General features: G+C 34.8%; 1 protein-coding gene and 1 pseudogene across 1 annotated transcript; both read left to right on the plus strand.

Moving 5' to 3' along the window:
• Positions 1–976: 976 nt before the first annotated feature.
• Positions 977–8,450, plus strand: LOC113074626 (small conductance calcium-activated potassium channel protein 2-like). Its single transcript, XM_026247455.1, has 5 exons — positions 977–1,114; positions 1,460–1,570; positions 1,839–1,966; positions 6,564–6,633; positions 7,368–8,450. The coding sequence occupies exons 1-5, from the start codon at positions 1,016–1,018 to the stop codon at positions 7,665–7,667; spliced, it is 708 nt and encodes a 235-aa protein (XP_026103240.1). The 5' UTR covers positions 977–1,015; the 3' UTR covers positions 7,668–8,450.
• A 4,863-nt stretch (positions 8,451–13,313) lies between these two features.
• On the plus strand, positions 13,314–24,631 carry LOC113074622 (occludin-like; annotated as a pseudogene).
• Positions 24,632–24,817: the final 186 nt, after the last annotated feature.

Genomic DNA, 24,817 nt, shown 5'->3' on the forward strand with positions numbered 1-24,817 from the left:
TATCCAGTGTGGACAGGCCTGAATATTGATATATGCTGTTGCATTCATAACTTATTGATATTGCACTTTAGGTTGCCTTTAAGATCACCCTTCAAATGTAATCGGGCTCTTTCAAAGACCCCAATGCAAATTGTATCTGTCTATTTCAGCTGTGCACCACTGTCAACGTGCAGTGCTGCTCAAATTTCGAACAGGACTGTTTGTATATAGCTTTTGTAACCATATTATTTAGTATAGGACAAATCAATGAAAATATGATTGCAGCAGCACAGCGTATTAAGTAGGGGTTGGAAACCTGGACTCTGCTACGAGAGTACTGTAGCTCCAGGTTCATTTTGTTTGTCACTGTAAATGTAGCTACTATTGTATTTACTTAAATGTGTTTCAATTATTAAAATACCTAAACTAAGATTCAAGATTAACTTAATTGTTTTCATTTAATTTTGTTTGTCAGCATCAATATAAGTTTATTATATCTAATGTAATATTTGGAAATTCTATAAATAATCTAAAGTGTCGTCTTCCAGTTAATTTGGTTTCTTAACATAAATGTAGACAGTATATATGTATTAATTTATTCAAATGATTAAATAATGAAAATAATAAATACATTTAGATTTTAACCTGAACTAATATACAAGAACCAGTTCAGTTATCTTCCTTTAGTTTATTTAGTTTGTCAACATAAATGTAGCTAAAATTATATTTCTTAATTGATTTAACTTCTTGAAATAATTTAAATTGAACAAGTTAGTGTAATTTTGAACCCTGAATATAAATAATCTCTTTTTCCTAATTTAGATGAATTAAATGTATTAAAATTTGAACTTTTTTCATTTTTGTTTATTTATATATATTTCACAAACTCGAACTGGGATCACCTTTAAACAATTTTTCTTTTTTGAGAATGATCCTGTAAGGTGTTGTTTAATTACTAATCCAGTTTGTTTTCTTGTCATTTTATCTCATCAGATATCATGATAAAGTGGAAGTCACCAGTAACTTCTTGGGAGCCATGTGGCTGATCTCCATAACCTTCCTGTCTATTGGTTATGGAGACATGGTGCCCAACACATACTGTGGGAAGGGAGTGTGTCTTCTTACTGGGATCATGGTGCATCTCTCTTTTATCCTTCTAATTATGAACAAATGATGTGCAAGTTTTACATTTCAGACTTTCATGTTCTTGTGAGTCTATCTGCATATATTTTATAGTTATTAGTGTCCACTCTGCCATAACATCATCAGGCAATAAAGCCATTTTGTAGATAGACTGCATATGAAAATTCTATTTTCGAGACATTTGCACCCTTGTGAGTTTATCTGCATATTTTTTATAGTAATTAGTACCCACTCAGCCGTAACGCCATCAAACTGTAAAGCCATTTTATAGAGCAACTGTATATAAAAAGCCTTCTTAATGATTGTGCATTGATTTGTGTTTTTTGTGTGTTTTCAGGGGGCCGGTTGCACTGCCCTAGTGGTGGCTGTCGTGGCCAGGAAGCTAGAGCTCACCAAGGCTGAAAAGCACGTCCATAACTTTATGATGGACACTCAACTCTGCAAAAGAGTGAGCATATTTTTAATATACAGAATTGTTGATGCAAATGTTGATGTTGCATAAGCCGTGGAAACCGGCCAAGGTTCCCTTGATGAGATCATCTTCTAGACAAAATCTGGCAGGCACATTTAACCCATATTGCTAATTTACCAGGAGTCTACATCTAGTATAATTTAATCTTTTCCAGACATACTGTACATCTTTCTGTCTACACTAGCTGTAGTGATGTTTTCAAATTAATATTTCAGTTTCTTATCTGGATTTGATTTACTCGCAGGTGAAAAACACGGCTGCTAATGTACTCAGGGAAACATGGCTAATCTACAAACATACAAAGCTTGTGAAGAAGATTGACCATGCCAGGGTCAGGAAACATCAGCGCAAGTTTCTGCAGGCCATTCACCAGTACGTATATTTGCAACATCTGTAATCCTCCTTTTGCTATGTGTGCTGTCTGCATTTGTATTTTTATATGAGATGAGATATAAATCTAAATTTGATGGTGCTTAAAACTAGATTTAGTTCAAGTTCTCGCTTTCCAATTTAGGGAATCTCAAGTTTTTTTAATGGAGTTCTGGAAACGAAATTGAACCTTTTAGACTCTATCTCAACCTCATATTTCCTTCCTAATTTATTGCCACGGCATTTTAAGATCTTGGGTGTTTTACCTGTCAGATCATGGGTTGAAATCTTGATGCTGATGATGCCGAAAATAAAAAGTTAGGGATAGTACAGAGTTAGTATATCGGACAAGCAGCGTAATTGTGTGCATAAATGACCAAATGCACTTTCTGGTTACAAACTACTGTCTTGGTGAGATGTTAATGTAAGCTCAGTAGAATTGTCTTAAGTAAATGTACAAAAAATAAATTCCCATAATATCAGACCAGTGCATTGGAACTTAAAGTGTAATTGCATGCCACCGCCTATTATCATGTTAATATTGATCAAACAATAATACTGGCAAAGAAAAAGAGAGAACCCACTCACTGCTGTTAGTTATTTCTTTGTTCTTTATTGCTGACTATCTATTTGTTTCCTTAATTGAGATATATTTGAAGTCTACATAGCATTGCTTTGATTTAATTTGTTTTTATTTATATAAATATGACACTTTTTAAATAAAAGAGTGTGTTTCATAGCATATTAGTTTTTGCTTTGAAACTTTTATGGAGCGTAATGAAATATCACTGTTGATAAATGGCCTGGGGTCTCATTTATAAACATTACGTACGCACAAAATGGGACTTGTGTAATATATGAAATATGTACGCACTGAACAGACATTATAGACCATGCGTATGCACTCTTTTTCCTGGAGTGAGAAAAGTAACAAGTACACAACGATCTGTATACAAATTTACATAAACTACATACCTTGAATAGGTACAGTGATAATAGCTTACTGTACAGTACATACTGTACACAGAGGTGTTGATGTCATGTGAAGGCATCTCTATAACATTATGAAAAATACCAACGTATTTGAAAGATACAGCTTGAAGAAAATGGTAATTTAACATATCATTTTTTAAATATTTTGTCAGTGAGGAATTCTATACTGCAATAAATATAGGCCTATCTGTTTCCATAAATAAATAAATAAAAACAATAAGCTATAAGATGTTCACCTTATCAGCAAAACTGCATAAATTACATTTGATTCGAATTGTTAAAAAATAATTAAAATACTATTTGGCCAGTGGAAATGAATGAGAATATTTATCGGAGAACTATTTTAAAGTTTTGTTTTTATGGATATTTTGATATATTTATTCTAAAACAACAAGGATACTGGATGATTTTTAGCAATAAAAAAACTATGTTTGCCACAAATGGCATTTTTAGTCCATATCTCATATTTCCTTAACGTCTTGTTCCTTTGACAGTATTAAACATGGTATCACATGGATGTGCATGGAAATGATATACAGATGAGGTTATGTCCGATGAGTCGGGTTGGAGATGCACACACATACAATCTTCTCCTGACCAGGATTTTATATGCATGGTTTTATAATCTGAAAACTTTTGTGCATACGTACACTTATAGGATGAAATGTACGGAGAGTTTTATAAATGAGACCCCAGGTGAAGCAAATCAAATGGCAGTTTTTTTTTTTTTTTTTCAGTCAGTCATAAAAGTTTGAAAGTCTTATAGTGTGGTGTGCAACTTGAGGATTTAAAAAAAATTGATTCTGTGTTCCATTTGTTTTGCCTTAAATCACTGCAGAGCTCAGAAGTAAGTCATGTCTTCTCTTTTTTCTTTACCATTGGAACCCTTTTTCATTTTTCTAAGTCTTACTCAGCAGTATCAACCAACATGATGAACATTGAAAACATTTGAAGCTGGGCTCCATTTTTATTTAGCATTTGTTATCCATTACGGTATTTAGATGAACTGCATTTACATGTTTCACCGGCATTTTAAGGTATTTGGAGGGAAAGTTCTTCACATCTTCTCAGCTTCAAATTTATCAGATGCCACAATGTCTGAAATTCATTCATCTAGCCTGTACCAGATTTCCACAGAACCTCACCACTGCACTTTCATCCTTTTAGTCATAAAACCTGCTAGTCTGCTGGTCTGCAGTGTTTTCTTGCAAACACAAATCTGTTGCAAATCATTCTTATGGAGATACACTTACAGAAATATTGAACGTGAATCTTATAAGACTGCATTAGACGTTTTAGACTTAAGAATAAGGTTGATTAAATGATGAACAGTTTTAGCTGAACTAATCCATTAGGTGTTGTAACATTTTCTGGACATGCATAGGTGCACATAGGTACATAGACAAGAACATAAGTTCTCCGATGTGAATTGCCAGTCCTGCCTCTGTTTGGCACGCAGTCAAAGAGAAAGTGCAACTGCTGAGCACAACAGTTCATTTATAATGTATTTGGCCTTCACTTTTACGAGACCGCATAAACATTCCCTTGCCTAATGCATACAATCATAAAATTCTATAAATATCTGCACATTAAATGCTTCATAAACTCAGCAAATCGGCCTGTGTTGTGGAGAAGGTAACAATTGCATCTGGAGTGCAGGGAACTATGGAGGTCTGGGTACAGAAACAAACAGACCAATTTTGGCCGTCCCAAAATTGAGAGTTCATCTTTACAACAGTGCAAGCACATGTGAAAAAGTGCAAAGTGTCCACTTTTTATTTTCCATAAAGCTTGCACACCTTTTTCGTTTTTTGATGGGAGGGGGAGAGTTTGAAGCAAATAGATGGTTGGGGTTGGTTTAGGTTAACTCTGGAGAAGACATTTACAATATTTTTTGGAAAAGACACTAAAAGCCATCATGTTATGTTTATATTCTGCATGTGAGTATTACTGACAAGCATTTTTCTCAAGAAATTGTTCTTAGATTCAAAAAAAAAAAAAAGGTTTCTTGTTCTACACAAGAATCTCCCCTTTCCTTTCCGGGTTATGTTCGTGCTTTCCTTGAGGAAAGCCCAGCTATGTGTATCTAGAGAGTTTCTGGTTTTGGCTTTCTGAATTCAATAGGCACTGAAATTAGGTTAATGCTAATGCATCATTGTTAGCACATCTGTCATTACCATGGGGCACAAACCGTGTGTCCACATTCTGTGTTTTTATCACTTCATCTGTTTCCACACTACAGTCTGAGACAAAATAAAGAATGTCTGCCATCATCACACTGATAAAGGTGGTGTTTGGGTTGTATTTTTGCACATTTTGAACCATTCATGATGCAATAGAGCTGCGTAGTCATGACGTCAATTTGTAGGTCTGTCAGTCAGCCGAAAAATTATAATAGGATTTGAAAATGTTTAGTTTATGGTCTTTGATTTACTTTTAAATTGAAGTCTGTGATTAACATAAGCTTACTTGACTTTCAGATTTAGTTTGAAAATATAAATTCAAACATGAATTCTGACCACAAGTATGTGAGTTTATTCAATTATTATTACTATTATTATTATTGAAAATATTAATATTTTATATATACAGAATCAAGCTTAATAACTTATACTATAAAATATAAACTATATATAAACTATATATATAACTATATATATATATATATATATATATATATATATATATATATATATATATATATATATATATATATATATATATATGTATATGTATGTATGTGTATATATATATATATATATATATATATATATATATGTATGTATGTGTATATATATGTATATGTATGTATGTGTATATATATGTATATGTATGTATGTGTATATATGTATATGTATGTGTGTGTGTGTGTGTGTGTGTGTAATAGAAATATGTTCATATCAAATTATGTATATTAAAAATGTATAAAGTAACATTTTTCTACCAAATTAAAACACAGGATAATAACATCTCAATAAAACAAAATAAAAATTTACCAACAAATAGTTTCAATATCAAACTAAAATCTTTTGACTTTATAGCTACTTTTAAACAGTATGCTTTTATTGCTTCATAATGTCTAACTGCATTTCATTACTGTCCATTACATTTAGTGGAGAATTTCTAAATGCATCAGATCACCATCTAAAAAAAATCTGCAGCACAGTTTCGTGACTTTGAGGTAGTATTATAATATCCATGTCCATATGCTTATGGAGTTTTGGGACAATGGCTCAATTGTTGTTCTTTTCGACCCTTCTTTTTTTATTTACCTCCTGTGGCTGAATAAGTTTGCATGTCTGACTGGACCGAACTGGAATGTAAATGTTTGCATGTGGACACATCATTTAATGGAAGAATAATCATAATGTGACACTTTATAGCTTCTAGATTTCAGCCTAATTGTCAAACTCTGTTTCTTCCTCTTTTCCCTGCTAATTTCCCTGCTCTTTTCATTGACACCTCATCACAACCTCATGCACTTGTTTTTGCACTCCTTCCTCTATAAACTACTGTCTCCATTATATATCTGTGTGTCTTCTTTCCTTGTGGCCCATCTTTTTCTCTTTGTCTGTCTACCTGCTCCCTGGCTTCATTGTTTTCCCAGACTGCGAAGTGTGAAGATGGAGCAAAGGAAGCTGAATGATCAAGCAAACACACTGGTGGACTTAGCAAAGGTGAGTACAGTCTTAAGTAGTAGATCTGTAGTGACATGTTTGGTAGTCTTGTAGTATTGCCATGCACTGTAAGGAGTGCATGTTTATTCTATGGAATGGATGGATTTATTAAGCAGCACGTCTGTTTCCAACAAATATAATGATAACAACACTTAGTTCTTGAGCACCAATTTTAAACATTTTAAAATGTATTCAAATAGAAAACTGTTGTATTAAACTGTAATAATGTTTCACAATAGTATTTTTCTTTTTCTGTATTGTTGATCAAATAAATGCAGAGAAACTTTCAAAATCTTATCAACCCAAAACTTTTGCAAGGTACTCTGTGTGTGCTCATATGTGAAAACTGCACTTAGGGTACTGTAAATTTGGGTAAAATGGACCATGTTACCTGAATGAACCTCTAAAATAGTATGTGAAATAGTATACAGTATGCACCATGACCTGCATCATATTATTTAGCAAGTGACGTCTGTGCCTGAATAAATAATGGGAATTTTATTTAAATTCGTTATTTGACAACGTATGTGTGTAAATATGTATTTTGTGTCTTTTCATTTTTAATATTACTGTATGTTTTAAATGTTTTGAATTTCTTTTGATATTTTAAATGTTTTCGTTTTTTTGTAGACCGAAAATGTGCTTACTTTTCCATGTCAGTAGATAACACTGTGTATTTATATATGTGATTCTTGCATTTTTATGTCTACTAATAGTGTTTTTCACTTCTTCAGACACAGAATGTGATGTACGACCTGGTCTCAGAGCTGCAGGAGCGCAGCGAGGAGCTGGAAAAGCGGATCGGTCACCTAGAGACAAAACTGGACTCCATAAACAACAGTCTGCAGGCTCTGCCTGGCCTGCTCTCACAAGCCATACAGCAGCAACAGCACCACCTGCTGGACGGGCTGACCCAGCGTGGATTCACTCTCACGCGCCCCTCCTCGCAGACCTCCGATCGCTCCTGGGCGTCATCCGTGCACCGGCGGAGATCACCCTCTACTGCACCACACACGTCCTCTGATAGCGGCTAGCACGCTCACACACTCAAAATCATACTCTAATCCTACACACACACTCCTACACACCTCTATCACCAACTAACACTGCTAAATATACTTTTAGTACTGAAACGTTAATAAGAATGACAACTTCAACACACTGGAATAAAAATGTAATGAATTAACTCATCATGGTAGAGATATGGTTTATGTTTAGCCATTGTATGGCTGTTTAACGTTAGCTTTTTTGTAAAGCCCTTGTATAGTATGGACTGGATTCAGACTGCAGGGGGTGAAATTCTGTTTGGAAACAGAAAATTTAATGGAGCTAACCTCATGGAAATACAGAGGATTGAAAAGGAAGGAAAAATGGGAGAGGAAGTCACCAGACAGGCAGACATTAAAGATATATGCTAAGTTCTGAATAGCATACTAGCATGCTACTTACTCTTACTGCAGTATATATTTGTATACAGTATGCAAATTGTCTGTATGCATTAAAATTCCCTGGCATTTATCAGAGAACAGTGCGTTGAATACCGTACCTATATCAAGTTTTCTTTTTCAGTGTTAGTAGTTTTAAGTATAAAACATTTTGACATTAAAACAAGATATTTTTTACCCAAAATTCAGTTAACCCTCATGTTGTCCTTGGTCATTTGAGACCAAATAAAATGTATGTTTTGAAATGTTTACATTTTTTACAATGGAACAAAACTTGGGGACTTTTGTGGCACTTGCTAAACAGCTAAACATACAATCCCTAGTAAAAAAAAAAAAAGTAATGTATTTAAAATACATTTATTTCATAAAAATTATAGTTCAAATCTATTAACATATTTACTGACATATTGCTTTAGACCAACTGATATAAAAATTATATTTAAACTTTATTTGGAGCACTACTTGTCTACAGTGTAAAAATTTTTAAATATTAAACCTAAAATGTGTTTTAACTATTGATGAAGATTATATGATCTTTGAATAACATTGGCCTTTAAATGCAAGATATTTAAAGTGTATCTGAAGTATACTTGCAATAGTTCCACTTTAGCACAATCAAATATACTTCAGTATACCTTTAGATGGGCTTCAGCAATACTTCCGCACAATTAAAAGTGCATCAAGTACAAAACTAGTAGTTACAATTTAGCAGACTTGAAGTATAGCAAAGGTTTGCAATTTACAAAATAAATAGGTTTGAAATACAATTGCAAGGTATTTCTTTTTAAAGTACATAAATATGTAAATATATTTGTAGTATACTTAGCATGAAATAAATGTATTTCAGATTCATTTTACTATATTTATTTTTCACTAGGTATGTTATAAGATCATGTGGCAACAGATACACATTTTTTGAATATTGCAAATTCAGTGGATGAAGAAGTTCTGTATACAGTATATACTGCACAGTATTGAGTACCATGCTGCTATTCTTATCCATTATATATAATTGTTGTTCTCATAGAAGCTGAGGAAGGTCCTTTGGAAGTCCCATGTTCAGATTGATTAATCATTACTAGATAATAAAAAAAAAATGCAACCAGATATAGGAAATGCCTAAAAACAAGGAAGAAGGATAACATTTTATTGTCAAAATAATATTTTACAAACGAAAAAAAATGTAGCTAGTCCAATTCAACTGATAAATGTTTCCATGAGCCACACCACACATTTTCTTTATATTACACTGACGACATTCAAGGTCTTATAGAATAATATGCATTCTCTCTATAGAAATAAACAATATTCAAGCACACTTTTTCCAACAAGTGTGAAAGACAAAATAAGATTCCTCCAAAGCTTCCAAAGGTCCTTAAAGCATCTTCAGCGCAGGCAATCTCTAAGACAGCCTGGGGATGTGATGGGAAGGAAATACTGTACACCCCCTTGCATGTTTCAATGCAAATTAATGATGGAGCTGACCTAAAGGATGGTTTTCTCTTAACTTTTCCTTCCTTTTCTTTTCTCATTTTTTACAGAGGTTCCTTTTTTTATTATTTACCTAGATTTTTATAGCTTGTAGAGGATATACAAAATGTTACAGCAGAGCGGCAGCATAGTTGAAAACATTCATTTCCTTGATAAAAAAAAAATGAACCTAAACAAAATGTAGAAGCGAACAACAGAAGATTTATCCCACACTTGGATATCATTACCACTTACATTAACCAATTTTGTTCCCAGTTCTAGGTTTAGAATGAAAGCATCAAGATGTGGTTGTCATTACGGGTTTGAAAAACAGCAAACTGCCTTTACTGTGTGTCTTTGGCCTTGTTGACCAAGCTGTAGCGGATTTACATAATGCTGGGCTCCAATATAAAGAAATAAATGAACAATTCCACTACCTGGTCACATTGCATTTTTATATATCTTGTCTTTAATAGACGTGTTGTCTTTACATACCTGCTTTTGTTATATTTCTTGGATATGGATTCTTCATTGGTTTAAATCCACTCATCTTTAACTTGGTCCGTTTTAAGACAGCAACAGTAGTAATGACGCAGAATGTGGCGCACAATCTAAGAATAGCAGTTCCTGTATTACTCCCAGTTAACCATGCATAGAACATTTGGGCTGAAGAAAATGGACAGTATTTTTAGGCCACTCTGAACAAAGCACTTTATAATCTGTAACAAGCATTTATATATTTTATTATTCAGCCATCAATCTACTCTACAGGAACTCTTCTGCATTTGTGCGTTCACTCACTATTTTGTGGATTGGCAAGAGAAAATTAAAGGAACCGTACACCCAAAAATGAAAATGTACTGAAAATTCAGTCACCCTCTGGCCATTCAAGATGTAGATGCTTGTTTTATTTCATTAGGACATATTTGGAGAAATTTAGCATTATATCACTTGCTCACCAATGGATCCTCTGCAGTGAATGGGTGCCATCAGAATGAGAGTCCAAACAGGTGATAAAAACATCACAATGATACACAAGTAATCCACACATCTCCTGTCCATCAATTAAAAACGTCTTTTTAATTGAAAAGTTGGGTGTTTGTAATAAACAAATCCATCATGGCGTTTTAACTTCAAATAAATGCTTCTGCAAAACAATCGATAATCCATAACAACCATAATAATGATTCAGGAGAGACTTGATTTTTTCACTGAAGAAAGCATTGTTATGGAAAGAGGACTCATATTTTAGCTGGTAGCAATGGTTTGAAGTAAAAACATCTTTGTGATGGAGTCGTTTATTTCAAACCCAACTTTTGGCTTCACAAGATGTGATGTGATGTTTTTATCAGCTGTTTGGACTCTTATTTTGACAGCACCCATTCACTGCAGAGGATCCATTGTGAGTAGGCGATTTAGGCCTAATGAGTAATTTCTTCAAATCTGTTCCAATGAAGAAATGAACTCATCTACATTTTGGATGGCCTGGCAGATAACGTACAAAATATAGTGAAATAACATTGCAATACAATGACTTGCTAACTGTAGCCTACATTAGGCTATCTCTTACATATGCTTTTGTGAAAGTTGATGTATTCAGTCAGTTCAAAGCAGTGGCTGCTGTGATCGGGACAAATGTGTCTCATCTCACCCTCATTGAAATTCTTGTATTATGTCTTGTTTTAGTAATTGACTTCAGTGCTACAAAGTGCTTCAGTGTCACGCATGAACGTGATCAAAATACAGTTAAATGCACATTAATAGCTGTTTTTTTTTTTTTTTTTTTTTGCTCAAACACTGAAAGTTTCAATATTTTTCTCTGATTCTTTTTCCTTTCATTTTTTAAATGACCTATTTTTTCCTTCCCAAAACATAGGGAGGACTAAAGGGTAAAATGAACGACAAGGTAAGTTGGCACTTTGTTAATAATAGACAATTTGACAGCATTTTCATGTCGAGGCAATCATTTTTATATTTGGTAAAGGATTGCACATTGTGAGTGTGGCCATTATATCCAAAAATGTGTTTCTTTCCTTTCCACACGAGTTTCATTCATGTCAGGAGTTTGGATCATTTGGAAAAAACTGATGAAGCACTTTCAGACACATTACAGTTTAGTTAAATTTGTTAGTTGGTTCAACCATCTGTTCGCACATTCTGTAAAAAAAAAATATATATAGGCTATGTATAATAAAGAAACTTCCTCAGTCAGAGAGCTGTTCTACAGTGACATTTTTCTGTCACAAATGTGTTTTACCACAAGTGCTCTGATGTGGGGACGTTCCATTTCCATATATATATATACTTTCTGCATTTCCCCATGCATGTCTCCACTTAACATTCCTCTCAGGTCCACTATCTTTGCTCTGAGTATTTATTAATATTTAAGAACCAAAACAAATAAATCTGGCACATTTTTCATGCAGGTTTGTCCCCCCCTGAAGTGATGTGAATTAATGGATTGATCAATTATTTATTACTTTATTACTAAAAAGTAAAAAATGGAGTGGACTAAATAAGAGCTTTTTGTAGATAAAGGGTAAAACAAACAGATCTACAAAAAAGAATGTCAATATTTTTATGAGAACAAAATCGGGGGTATGAATTTTTTTATTCTTGCCTATTTTTTATTTTAATTTTTATTTCACAGATCTGAAAGTTTGATTCAGTTAGATCTGTGGCCGGATATATAAACTATTTAGACTAGTCTTAATTATATATATTTTATAACTAATCATAACTTTTTAAAGTCAGTTACAAAAAGGTAGATTGGTCCAAAAAGTAACCTATTGACCTACTGAAGGAAGTACTATTTGTATTATAGTCATCTTAATTATAAATAACCTCAACCAAAGAGACATTATCTGTTGCAGTTTATTTCATAGATCTCGCAAGAAAACTTTCCCCATCACTCTCACCTCGTTTTATTCCCATGACATTCTTTGATTCCACGCAGGACGGCGCTATTTAACAGCGCTATGCAAATATTGCGCTTAAAAAATGTACGAACTAAGGCTATTCAGCATTTTACAACCTGCTTATCTCTCAACACTAAAAACCACTCTCTAACACCGATACGTTTTTATTTGTTATAACCTGATTATTTATACAGTGACAATTAAATTAGCAAATATCGCCGAACGGTGTGGAAATAAAGAGCTAATTAGTTAATCACGACTGAGAGATTGAATTTGATATATATATATATATATATATATATATATATATATATATATATATATATATATATATATATATATATATATATATATATATATATATATGTTCTGGTGTTTAGAAATAATTAAATACGCACACAACTGATTCACTTGCCGAATTTTATTTATTTATTTATTTATTTATTTATTTATTTATTTTTATTATTATTATTATTATTATTATTATTATTATTATTATTATTATTATTATTTCGATTTTCCCATCACAGGTGTTGTCACTTATTGTGGGGTGTGATGAATTGCAAACAACAAAAAAACTATTGAAATAAATAAACAACCCAGAATATTTCTTCGGAAATTGAATGGCTGTTGTTGTTTTTTTCTTTTCTTTTCAAATGACCATTATAACCTAAAAGACCATGTGATAAAAATTACACCTGCTGGAAGTTAAAATTTTATCCACTATAATAAGATGGAGACACGCTAAAACAATGAATGACAGAAATGCCCCGCCCTCTGCGGCTTTTGTCCAATGGGATAAAACCTGGATCGACGGAATGCGGACGAGTCACGTTTCTAGATTAGATCGAGTAAACGTCTTGTTCTGAAGGAAGTTTACTTTCACAGCCGTCACGAATTTCCGCCCACGTCTTTTTGAGGGGGGTCAAGAGCACTGGAGAATCTTCTGATAGAGAGAGACTCGTGCAGAAGTGTTTCACTGCATGTAGGAGCAGGTGGACTACACAGATTTACAGAAACTGCCAACACCTTTACTCTCACCTGCTTCATTTGATTGATTGATTTTTAACTCGAACTGAACATTTTTATTTGAAGACGAAGAAGAAAAATCTGAGAAAATAATATTGATATTAATAAAACAAATCTTCATATCTTCAGGGGAAGACAGATTCAAAAAGGTAATATATATTGTTGCTACTAATGCTTTTTCAGCCTATTCATAAAAAAATAATTGTTGTCTCACAAAAAAGAAAAAAAAGAAACTAATGACTAAAACCAATTTTAGTGTGTAATAGACACATGTAGCAGTTTTACTAAGATATGCAAAGTAGATAATAACAGCTTTTATGATCTTGGCTCCAAGCTAACCCACTTTGTTTAGTGTCCCTGAAGTTTATACTTCATCATCTGCTTCAAAAATACCATAGTACTTTTGTGTATAATATTACAACAGTACAATGCTTTTTGGACAAATACCATGGAAATACAATGTTTCTTACTATGCTAATTTTAACTTACACAGTATTAAGAGTTTCATGTTGCAATGATATGATGTTTTCGGTCATGTATGGTAGCATTCTTTGAAATGCCTTGTACTACCGTGGTACATATTAAAGTACCATTGTGTTATGATGTGATGCCAACATTTTACCATGGTACTTCTACATTAATTAATCATAAATGAAATCAAAACGGTGCTGTGTTGGTAAATAAGAAAGGATTCTCTTGAGGACACCTGATCACTATAATTGTATCTGCCTACGTAGGCAACCCCTCTCTGGAGCGGCCCAGACAGTGAACCTCTTGTGTTTTTCTATCCAAGCCTCGTTTTCTTTTCTTTTTTTTACCTCAGGCCTTTATTGCCATGGTGACCATGCACAGACAGAGTGCAGCCTTGACTTTTTGCTAGAACAAAGGAGAGAAGTTGGGGGAGGCCGGGTAGTAGGTGAACACACAGTAAACAGATAAATGGCTTTATCTAGGCCTGGGCCAGGGACTGAAAGTGTAGCTTGCATTCTTCTGTTGCTGTGGTTTTGCATGCTGCTATTGAGATTTTTTTTTTATTGAATTTAGAATATTATATTTTATTGAAGACATTACAATTGCAGACATAAGACATTATAAATGTAAATTAATATAATATAATATAATATAATATAATATAATATAAATTTATATTTATATTTGTATTTATATTTATATAATATTTTTAATTATTTTAAATATTATATTTTATTGAAATTGCAATTTTAAGCATAAAGACATAAATTCTTAAATTATTTTATTTCATAATATATTAAAATTTTTTATTATTTTAATTATTATATTTCATTGAAGACAGTAAACTTGTTAAACAACTTCAATACAAGGACTTCCATATGACATTTACAAATAATTAGAAGATATAGCATAACTTTAAAACTTTTTTAAAAACTACAAATTTTGAGGACTGTGTCAGAAAGACACACCTGTTTTTTAGGCAAAAATAAAAAATAAATAAATAATTCCATCAATGGATTGTTCTGTATTTTATTACAAATGTGCATTCACAGTAACATAAATGGACAGCTAACATTGAAATGTGTTTGACATATTTTATAACATATTTTTGTTGAATACTTTTTTATGCCTATTCTGTCTTGTTTTTCCCTGTTTGGGACCTCACCCCTGGAGCATATCATCTGAAATTAAACAAACAACATGGCCATTTGGCCAGAATGTAAATCTGTGCATGTCGAAGTCATTCAGACTGTGTTTAATTCCCACGGTCGGGGCTGTAAACAGCAGCTTTGCGTGGACAGACTCTGATCCATGGTGATGATGTCTCCACTATGTTGTTACCTCACACTGATCAACAGCACAGTTATTTCAGGCTTTTGGCTTCAGGTAACATCATTTTGGCCTGTGTATTAATTGATGTCACTGCTAATGTGCTGACTTAAGACATTTAAAGCTTAAGTCTTTAAAAAAATTTTTTAGCTGGTCTTAAACAGTAAATGTAATGTTATAGGTTAAATGAGGAACCTATAACATTTTCTATATGACTGTAGCACCTGGGTGATGATATTCATGTTTATACATTCATGTGCTTTTTTTAGCAGGTCACTGGACGTCTTTGAGAGATGTTTGAGAGACAATCCTATGAAAGTCCCCCCATGTACACCCCGCCTTCCAATGGCTTTGGACCACCTGGGAGCTTCCAAGACCCACGGAGTGAATTTGATCCCTACCCTCCAGCTCCAGGATCGTACTATGTGGGTGAGGAGGTACCACAGCATTTCTACAAATGGTTTTCCCCCCGGGAATTGTGAAGATTATGATAGCAACCGTTATAATCCTCTGTCTGGGAATCTTCGCCTGTGTGGCCTCGACTCTGGTTTGGGACATGCAGTATGGATTAGGTTATGGATCTGGATATTCCGGCTATCCTGGATATGGAAGTGGAAGTGGATATGGATATGGCAGTGGGTATGGATACGGAAGCGGAAGTGGATATGGATACGGAAGTGGATCTGGATACGGAGGCTACTACAATTCTTACCCGACTCCTTACTCGGCCAAGACTAGCATGATTGCCGTTGCCGCCATAAACTTCATCATCGCTTTGGGTATCTTTGCAGCCAGCTTTTCCAAAACCAACACGTTCCGCAGCAGGAAGTTCTACCTGGCGGTGCTTGTTGTCTGTTGTATAATGGCAGTGATTCAGGGCATTATAAACATTGTGTACATTGTAGGAGTGAACCCTATGGCCCAAAGCTCCACCAGCTCATACTACAACCCCATGCTTATGATGTGTCAGAACCTCTATGGCAGCAGTGTGACAGGAATGGGGGGCAGCTTTCCCATGTATAACCAGTACTTGTACCACTACTGCTACGTGGACCCTCAAGAGGTACCATTTAAAGTTACAGGATGTTTCATAATGTCTTTAGACACTCCATTTCATTTCTGTTTTCTTTATAGTTAACAATCCAAGGATTGCCACAGACCATAATTTCAACCCTCCCATTGTGTAAATCCTTACAGGAAGTGCATTTTTTTCATTAAGATTTTCAAAAACATCTATTTCGATGAGCATAGAGTGGGAAGCCATGGCCTAATGGTTAGAGAGTCGGACTCCCAATTGAAAGGTTGTGAGTTCGAGTCCCGGGCCGGCAGGAATTGTGGGTGGGGGGAGTGCATGTACAGTTCTCTCTCCACCTTCAATACCTCGACTTAGGTGCCCTTGAGCAAGGCATCGAACCCCAGCTGCTCCCCGGGTGTCGCAGCATAAATGGCTGCACAGTGCTGCGGGTGTGTGTTCACAGTGTGTGTGTGTTCACTGCTCTGTGTGTGCACTTCGGATGGGTTGAATGCAGAGCACAAATTCTGAGACATTCACCATACTTGTCTGAATGTCACGTCACTTTCACTTTCATGTGTTTAGTCACATATAAGCATTAATCAGTGCACCACTAAATCAGTTTAGTTAAGTATGATAAATAATTTAAAGTGACGTGTAGCCATCTGAGACTAAACTGAGACTGAGACTCAAACCCACAACCTTTGGGTTGCAAGTCTGACTCTCTAACCATTAGAGTATGACTGCATAATTTATGTATGCATACATAATAATCTGAGTACCAGAACAGCCAGGCATGAGTATAGTTTCTTCCCTCAAGCAATCCATCTCATGAACCGGTAATAACTTGGTAATAAACGTGTAATGCTCATTACACAACACTACTATTTATTTATTTAACACACATTCCACTTTTTACATTTCGTTGTATTTGTACATACCTGTACAAATGAATACCATGTATTGTGTGCTTTATATATTGGGTTTTAATTTATTTATGCACTGACTTAATACTGCAATTTTGTCATTCCCAGGCAGTTGCAATGGTTTGTGGGTTCATGGTTGTGGTGGCACTGGCTGTGGCGGCCTTCTTCTCCTATAGGACCAGAAGTAAAATCTGGCACTACGGGAAACCAAACATCTACTGGGATCGACCACTAATGGGAGGAACCGAGGGCAGAGATGTGGAGGACTGGGTGAGTTTCTGTATTACCACTAATTTTTTGTCTCTACAGCAAACAGCATCCAAGTACTTTTCAGGGGAAATACCCATACATTTAATTGTCCAAGTTATATATGATCTAGCATCCCAGCAGCCGTCCATGGGACAAGCAGTGTGATTCTTCTAAATAGTTTGTGATAGTCAATCTAGACTTTGTTTAGGTAGACTGGGAGTGGTTTGAAGGTGTGTTTTAAAGTCCTATATCTTTAATAGTTTCAGTGGCCTGTGATAATTCAGTCAAAAGGTTGAATATGTTGCTGATACGGTCTGTTTGTTAACAGCCAGCCTAGTTTCGCTGTGATTGATCATTAACCAAAGTGAACAAGTCAAGAGGCTTTTAACTCCTTGGATGGATGACTATGAACGACTAAACGTTTATAATACCAAGACAGTTCGAAAACATACTTAAATCAACATGATTTTTTTTTTTTTTTTTTTTTTTTTTTACAGTTCAAAGAATAAATTTAATGTTTAGGTATAAACATATTTATTAAAAGTATTTTTCATTGGCTGAGACAGATGTAAGTGTGGCCACGTCTTGTTATTTTACTGATTATTATATGTATATTTAAAGAGTTATTTATTTCAATACTTGACTTAAAAGGACAGGAAAAACACATTTAGATCTTAAAATATGTTTTGGGTACATGCCAAATATGTATTGTATATGTGAGAGATGAAACACTGCTCAAGTTTACTACGATTCCAAAGTTTGCAATCAAAGGTCGACTCAAACATCATTTTTTCCAAAAGCATTCATAACTCTATAGATCTATACTCTTGATGTGTTAAAGTTGTTTCTCTTTTTAATCCCAGAATTTAAGAAGAAATGTCTGAGACACAGTCGATAATTAAATAAGCTTTAAACTGAGAATCCGGAGCTTAAAATGAGCAACCTCTAGTAAATCCTTCATCTGGGTCTACAGGTGGTTAATGAACCCATAGCTGCTGGTGAAGGCTCTGTTGGGGAGCGGTTTGATTTTGGATTAAGTCCTTTGGAAACATAATTACTACCATCATGAGACTGGTCTGCCTTTCTCTGCCCTGGTGCTTTCAGTAAATCAATGAGCTCTGACAGAATCCCTAACCATGCCTTAAGTTCCTTTCTCTCCTTGCCTTTCTATATCTCCTTCACATTTTTCTGGTGCAAAAGGAGGTCAGGAGTCTGAAATGTCCCTCTTTTCTGTGTTCTCAAGCATTCTTTCCATGCTTACAGTATGTAGCCTGATCACGGATCAGCGGTGGCAGTAGCTCATGCAGGGAAAGCATTGCTGGAATTCCTGGATGATTTGGGCTCTTGTACACAGTGGCTTTTCCCCTTCTCCCCAGCTGCAGGGAAATGCTCCTCCACCCTCTTTCCTGCTGCGTCCTCCCTCCTTACACACATAAACACACACACACATACCTTCACAAAAACCCCTTCAAAACAAAACAAATAATTCCGCTGACACGCACACCTGACTTCATTGTTTTATCATTGTACTGCTCAGAATTGTTTTCCTTGTGGTTTTTACTTGTATATGTGGTTTTATAGCCCCTCCTTCTTTAACCTTTTTTCTTTAGAAAAAAAGGATTATAAGTCACATATTGTGCTAGAAATATAAACTATTGGCATTATGTGTTTGTCACAAAACACTGACTTAAAGTACATGCTGAGAACATCTTCTGAAATCAAACTTCGACAGGAAGAGCAAGACCACTTTTGCTTCTCATTCCCTACGGTCTTTCCTGTACAGCAGCAGAAGGAAAATAAAGTCTTAACAATGGATCTAAAATGGTTTCTGTGTTGGTATAATGTACACAATGCAATTTCAAAGGTCTGCGATCAAGACAGATTTATGATGTTGTTAGTAGTGTATTGTTTGTGCACTATAATAATATACATAACATTCTTACAGTCAAAGTAAAACTTATCTGTTATGTGAAATCACTTTTCCAAACAGATTTTTAACATCTTATTTTTCAGATTTACACTAAAGAAATGTATGTGACAAAAACAAATTCTATTTCAAAGGAATGCTATTTTAAACTTTCTTTTTGTCAAAGAATCCTATTGCATATCTTTCCACACAAGTATTAAATGCTTTTTAACACTGATAATAATAAGAAATGTTTCGAGCACCAAAACATCATATTAGAATGATTTCTGAAGGGTCATGTGACATTGCAGACTGAAAATTAAGCTTTTTCATTACAGGAATAAATTGCAATTTGAAATCTATTAAAACAGAATAATAATATTAATATATAATTATAAGAATAATATTTCACAATATTGGTTTCAACAGCATTTTTCATCAAGTGAGCTTCTTTTTTAAAAATTTTAAAATCTTACCGACCCAACCTTTTGAAAGGTATTGTATGTTTAAATACAGCACCTGCAGAAAAACAGATTGTTGAGTGATAAAGAGCCATTAAGATTACACATTTATTTCACATTTAATATATTATTACTGGATTTAACTGCATTGTATATCAATCAATGCAATACAAACGTTTCCTCAAGGCTTGGCAGCAATAAAGAACAGTTTTTGTCCAAAGATCACAGATCATGAAAAACTATGATGTTGAAGCAAAGTATTTTTGCTAACATAAGCAGACCTGTGGTGATTATTGAAATGATACAATAATGAAAGAACCTTTACATTTTTTATCCTGATTAAAGATGCCACTGTTCATCAAACAAAGGAGACTTAACCCTTTCAAAATCGTGTTAAAATATCTGCTTTTAGTTCTTCTCACTAGCTTGCTTTATTGTTTGTGATGCCTTTTCGCCTGTCATTATCTAAAATATGTTGCTTCCTGATGTTTTGCTCGTCATGCTCTCTGTTCAGATATGAATCAAAGTTTGCAGACTTTGTACTAAACAGTTTGTTGTTTTTTCAGGTCAACCATGTACAGGATGGACAGAGCGTGCAGGAGGCATCCATGGTGTTTTCAGAGAAGATGGCTCCTGTTCTGGTTTCGGCCCCCAGTGTCGGCTCCATCCCCCTAAAGACTGGCAGTGTCTTTAGCTCTGAGTCCCACAAAGTTATCGGGTGAGTGAGTGATCCAACCATTGGATAGCTGGAAACGTTCAAGCAAAGATTGCATGTCCCTGCTTAGGAAATGCTGGAGCTTACTTTATTGCTTAAGGCCTTAAAGCTGCAGTAGGTAACTTTTGTAAAAATATATTTTTTACATATTTTTTAAACCTGTCATTATGTCCTGACAGTAGAATATGAGACAGATAATCTGTGAAAAAATCAAGCTCCTCTGGCTCCTCCCACTGGTCCTATTGCCATTTGCAGAAACTCCATCACTCCCGTTAAGAAACAACCAATCAGAGCTGCGGTCCGTAACTTTGTTTGTGTTCAAAATGTAGAAAAATGAACATAATAAGCGAGTACACCATGAATCCATATTCCAAACCGTGTTTTTAGCTTGTCCTGAATCACTAGGGTACACCTATAATAAGTGTTTATATTCGGACTATTTTAGATTGCTTCGGGGATACCGCGGCGGAGTAACCCAGTACCTTTGTGATTCTTCATAGACATAAACAGAGAGAAGTAGTTCTGGCTACGATGTTCTTCCGCAAGACGCAAGCAGTTCTGTTTATTAACCGCTAGAGCGTCAAAAGTTACCTACCGCAGCTTTAACAAGTCATTTGAAACACTACTGATCTAATTTGGGGTCTCTTATGCTGACCAACACTGCATTTCATTTAAAAACACAGGCAATGCCTCTATGTAAAAGATGATTGGCTTCAATTTTTTTTTCATTTAAGAAAATTTTTTAATTTTGTATTTAATTGTTAGACATAAACTCACAATTGTGAGAAAAAAGTCTGAACTGTGAGATAAAAACTTGCAATTCGTTTTTTTTTCTTCAGTTGCAGAAATAAACTTCCATATAAACCATTTTTCTTTTTGAAAAAATAAGTAGTAGCAATTTTTCCGCCCACAGTTACCCTGAGCACTCTTTTAGCCGCCCATATCTCTCCACATCCCCGTCTGGAGAAGTGAGCTCCAGCCCCTCCGGCCAGACGGACACCATCCTCAAACCGTCCACCTCCAGGGGCAAGAGACGCAGGAGGAACCCCGAGCTGGACGAGTCCCAGTATGAAACCGAGTACACAACAGGAGGAGAGACTGCCAATGATTTCGAAGATCTATGGACACGGTGAGGATTTGTTGTGGTTCAGGCTCAGTGTTAGTAGTAATCATCCCTGCTAGGCATGTCCACATGCTAACACAATAAACACAATAGATAATTTGGGTTAATGGGACAAAGGTCTTTGCGTATGTATACATGTTAACATGTGTTGTTTGGTGTGATGAGTTAAAAAATAGATGTGATTTCACTCATTGTTGGACCACGAGAAGAAAATCATTAACATTACTGCATGAACTAAAATGAAATAACAATGAACTATATATTTTTAGTGTATTCATTAACTTTCGGTAAAGTGAGTTATACTTGTAATGTTAAAATACTTGTATTCACTGCATTATGGCTAAAGAAATCTAACTAATTTGCTGTTTTTTGACACAAATGAAAAATACCCGGGTTGAAAGTTTGAGTGGCCACTTAGGTGACCTTAATAAAGAAATAAGGCATGGTCACATCTGAAATTTCAGTGAATGCTGGTATGTATTTCACATTAGGAATTACTCCAAATAGTGGCATTTTACATCAGCAAAAATTTGGCATATGGAAGTATTTCACATAAGTGAATTTTTTGGTAAATGGCATTATTTCGCATAAGTGTCGTGCTTGTATTGTATTTTAATTTAGCACATGTTTTGGAAAATGGTACTATCTCACATTATTAAAATTTTAGCAAACGATTGTATTTCACATTAGAAAATATCTTTGCGAAATGTAGTATTTCGCATTCGAGAAATTAGCAAAACCTTTCATGTTTGCAAAATTAATGCAAACGGTTGAATAAGTGAAATTTTTTTTTGACGGATGGTAGTATTTTCACTTTTTTCACTTTATTGAAATTATATGAATGGTGGTATTTCAAATCAGCACAGTTCTAAATACCACAGGCCATTTTCAAATCAAGCAGCTTTTTGTTTGTCAATACTTTCTAATTTGCACGACCATATTGGCAAAAAGTAGCATCACAACAACTGCCTTGTCTTTCATTTCCAATCAGTCTATATCCAGAGATCACATCTGATGCCCAGCGACATGAGTATAAGAAAGAGTTTGACTCAGACCTCAGGACCTATAAGAAACTGTGTGCCGAAATGGATGACATCAACGATAAGATAAACAAACTCAGCAGAGAGCTGGACACACTTGAAGAAGGCTCGCCCAAGTACCAGGTGAGCGACTGAAACATTTTAAGATGACTACTTCACCTCCCTGTTGTTGACTTTCTTTTTTATCTCACATTACAGGCTGTAGCAGAGGAATATAATCGTCTCAAAGACCAAAAACGGGTGAGTCATGGTGATAAAACTGAAGTATGACTAAACATCTGACTCATGTTCATAGTAATAGATGCTCTGCTTTTTTGATGCTAATATAAGGCTTTCTTTTCCTTATTCTCTGTTTAGATGGCAGATTATCAAAACAAGAAGCACCAATGTCGCAAACTGCGCCACAAGGTTTTCCATATTAAAAAAATGGTCAAGATCTACGACCGCCGTCAGTAATAATGAGCTCCATTAAACCACCACACCTGCTCTCCTTGTTAAACACTTCTGCATTTAACTGACAAAGCCTTCAAATGACTGTGTGACCAAAGTGGCCCGAAACTGCCATAACCACGGCTTCACCCAGTTTTTAGGATTAACCCGAGCCCTAAAGATGGTTGTAAACAAGAACCAGAGATTCCAACCAAAACCGGTCCTTCCAAAGTCTTTCCATTACCTGGAACTTGTTCTTTCACTGGAAACATCTGTTTTTTTTTTAGAGTGAGTGACTTTATATGGCCTGTACAATCCCATAAAGCATAAAAATATTGTTGTTCTGTTTTTTGTTGGGTGCGGCTGTGAGTGCTAACTTCAAGGTCAGCTGATTACAGCGGTGCATGTGTTTGCTGGAGGAAATGTACTTTGGACGATCCTCTTCTACTGAGTAATTTGCACCTGCATTGGCATCTATGCAATCCATTTCCTTGTGTATGACTGTAAATGAGTTGTTTGTTTTTAATGTCTTTAAAGGTGTAACAGTGGGGCACTGCTTGTTTTCAAGTCAGAAATCATAAACGATTTTGTTTCGAGGTGTCCCAGAATTGTTCTCAGAAACAACTGAGGTATTTCGTTGGGCAGTTGTGTCCTAATGGTTAGAGACTCTGAGTTCGAGTCTCGGTACTGGCAGGGATTGTAGGTGGGGGAGAGTGAATGACCACGACTGAAGTGAGACCCTTGAGCAAGGTACCATACCCCTAACTGCTCCCCGGGTGCCGCAGTAAAAATGTCTGTTCACGCTACAGTGTGTGTGTTCACTACTCACTGCTGTGTGTGCGTGTGTGTGTGTGCACAACTGCACTTGGATGAGTTAAATGTAGTGAACAAATTCCGAGTATGGCACCATTCTTGGCCACATATCACATCACTCACTCATTTAAATATGCAGATCATTAAAGAATATTCTCTTTTTTTAACAGCTGACTGCCTGTGAAAAAGAAGAAATGGAATTTTAAATCACAAAGATGTTTGATATTCAATTGTAGTATATTTAATTTCATATTCAATCGAGTTTGGAAAGAAATAAAACCTTGCCAATGGTGCACTATGTAAATATGCAAATGTATGCAAATATGCAAGGATTCTGTTCAGTTACTTCTAGATGTCTCACTGTCTCATTACATTTGATTCGTTTTGAAATATTGTGATTTGCACGCTATTTAACACAATAATTGCTGCTTTTATCTCTAACTAATCAAATGTCTATGCAAGATGTCTGTTGTTATGGACGGCAAGTAAGTTCTGTTCAGTTTATTTACTCCTGTAAAATATTTTGTTTGAAAACATGTCAAGTGGTACAGTACAGAGCATTCATTTGTTTCATGTTTTTCTCATGTGCATAACAGCAATTATTTTCATCTGTACACATTTTTTGTCCTTTCTGTTTTCAATAAAGTTTTGTATTTTAAGTTTTACATCTGTTTTTAAAAGTATAGCTAAGGCTTTAGTAGAGTATTTAAAGTGTAAAGTTAGTTTTTCTTTTATTAATACAGAGCTAAGAGAAATGTTGAGGGTCATTTAAATTTAAGTAAATTGCATTTAAGTAAATTACGTTTGAATTTAAATAAATAAAATATTATTGTCTTATATGAGATTAT

Source organism: Carassius auratus, unplaced genomic scaffold (genome assembly GCF_003368295.1).
Source record: "Carassius auratus strain Wakin unplaced genomic scaffold, ASM336829v1 scaf_tig00015248, whole genome shotgun sequence".
Taxonomy (NCBI): domain Eukaryota; kingdom Metazoa; phylum Chordata; class Actinopteri; order Cypriniformes; family Cyprinidae; genus Carassius; species Carassius auratus.

What these genes read in the sequence shown, in the direction of transcription:
- LOC113074626 (XM_026247455.1), top strand. Translation starts at nt 1,016, where the DNA reads ATGTGGCTGATCTCCATAACCTTCCTGTCTATTGGTTATGGAGACATG. An exon ending in TTTCTGCAGGCCATTCACCA is followed by an intron (nt 1,967 to 6,563) that starts GTACGTATATTT and finishes TTGTTTTCCCAG; the next exon opens with ACTGCGAAGTGTGAAGATGG. An exon ending in CACTGGTGGACTTAGCAAAG is followed by an intron (nt 6,634 to 7,367) that starts GTGAGTACAGTC and finishes TCACTTCTTCAG; the next exon opens with ACACAGAATGTGATGTACGA.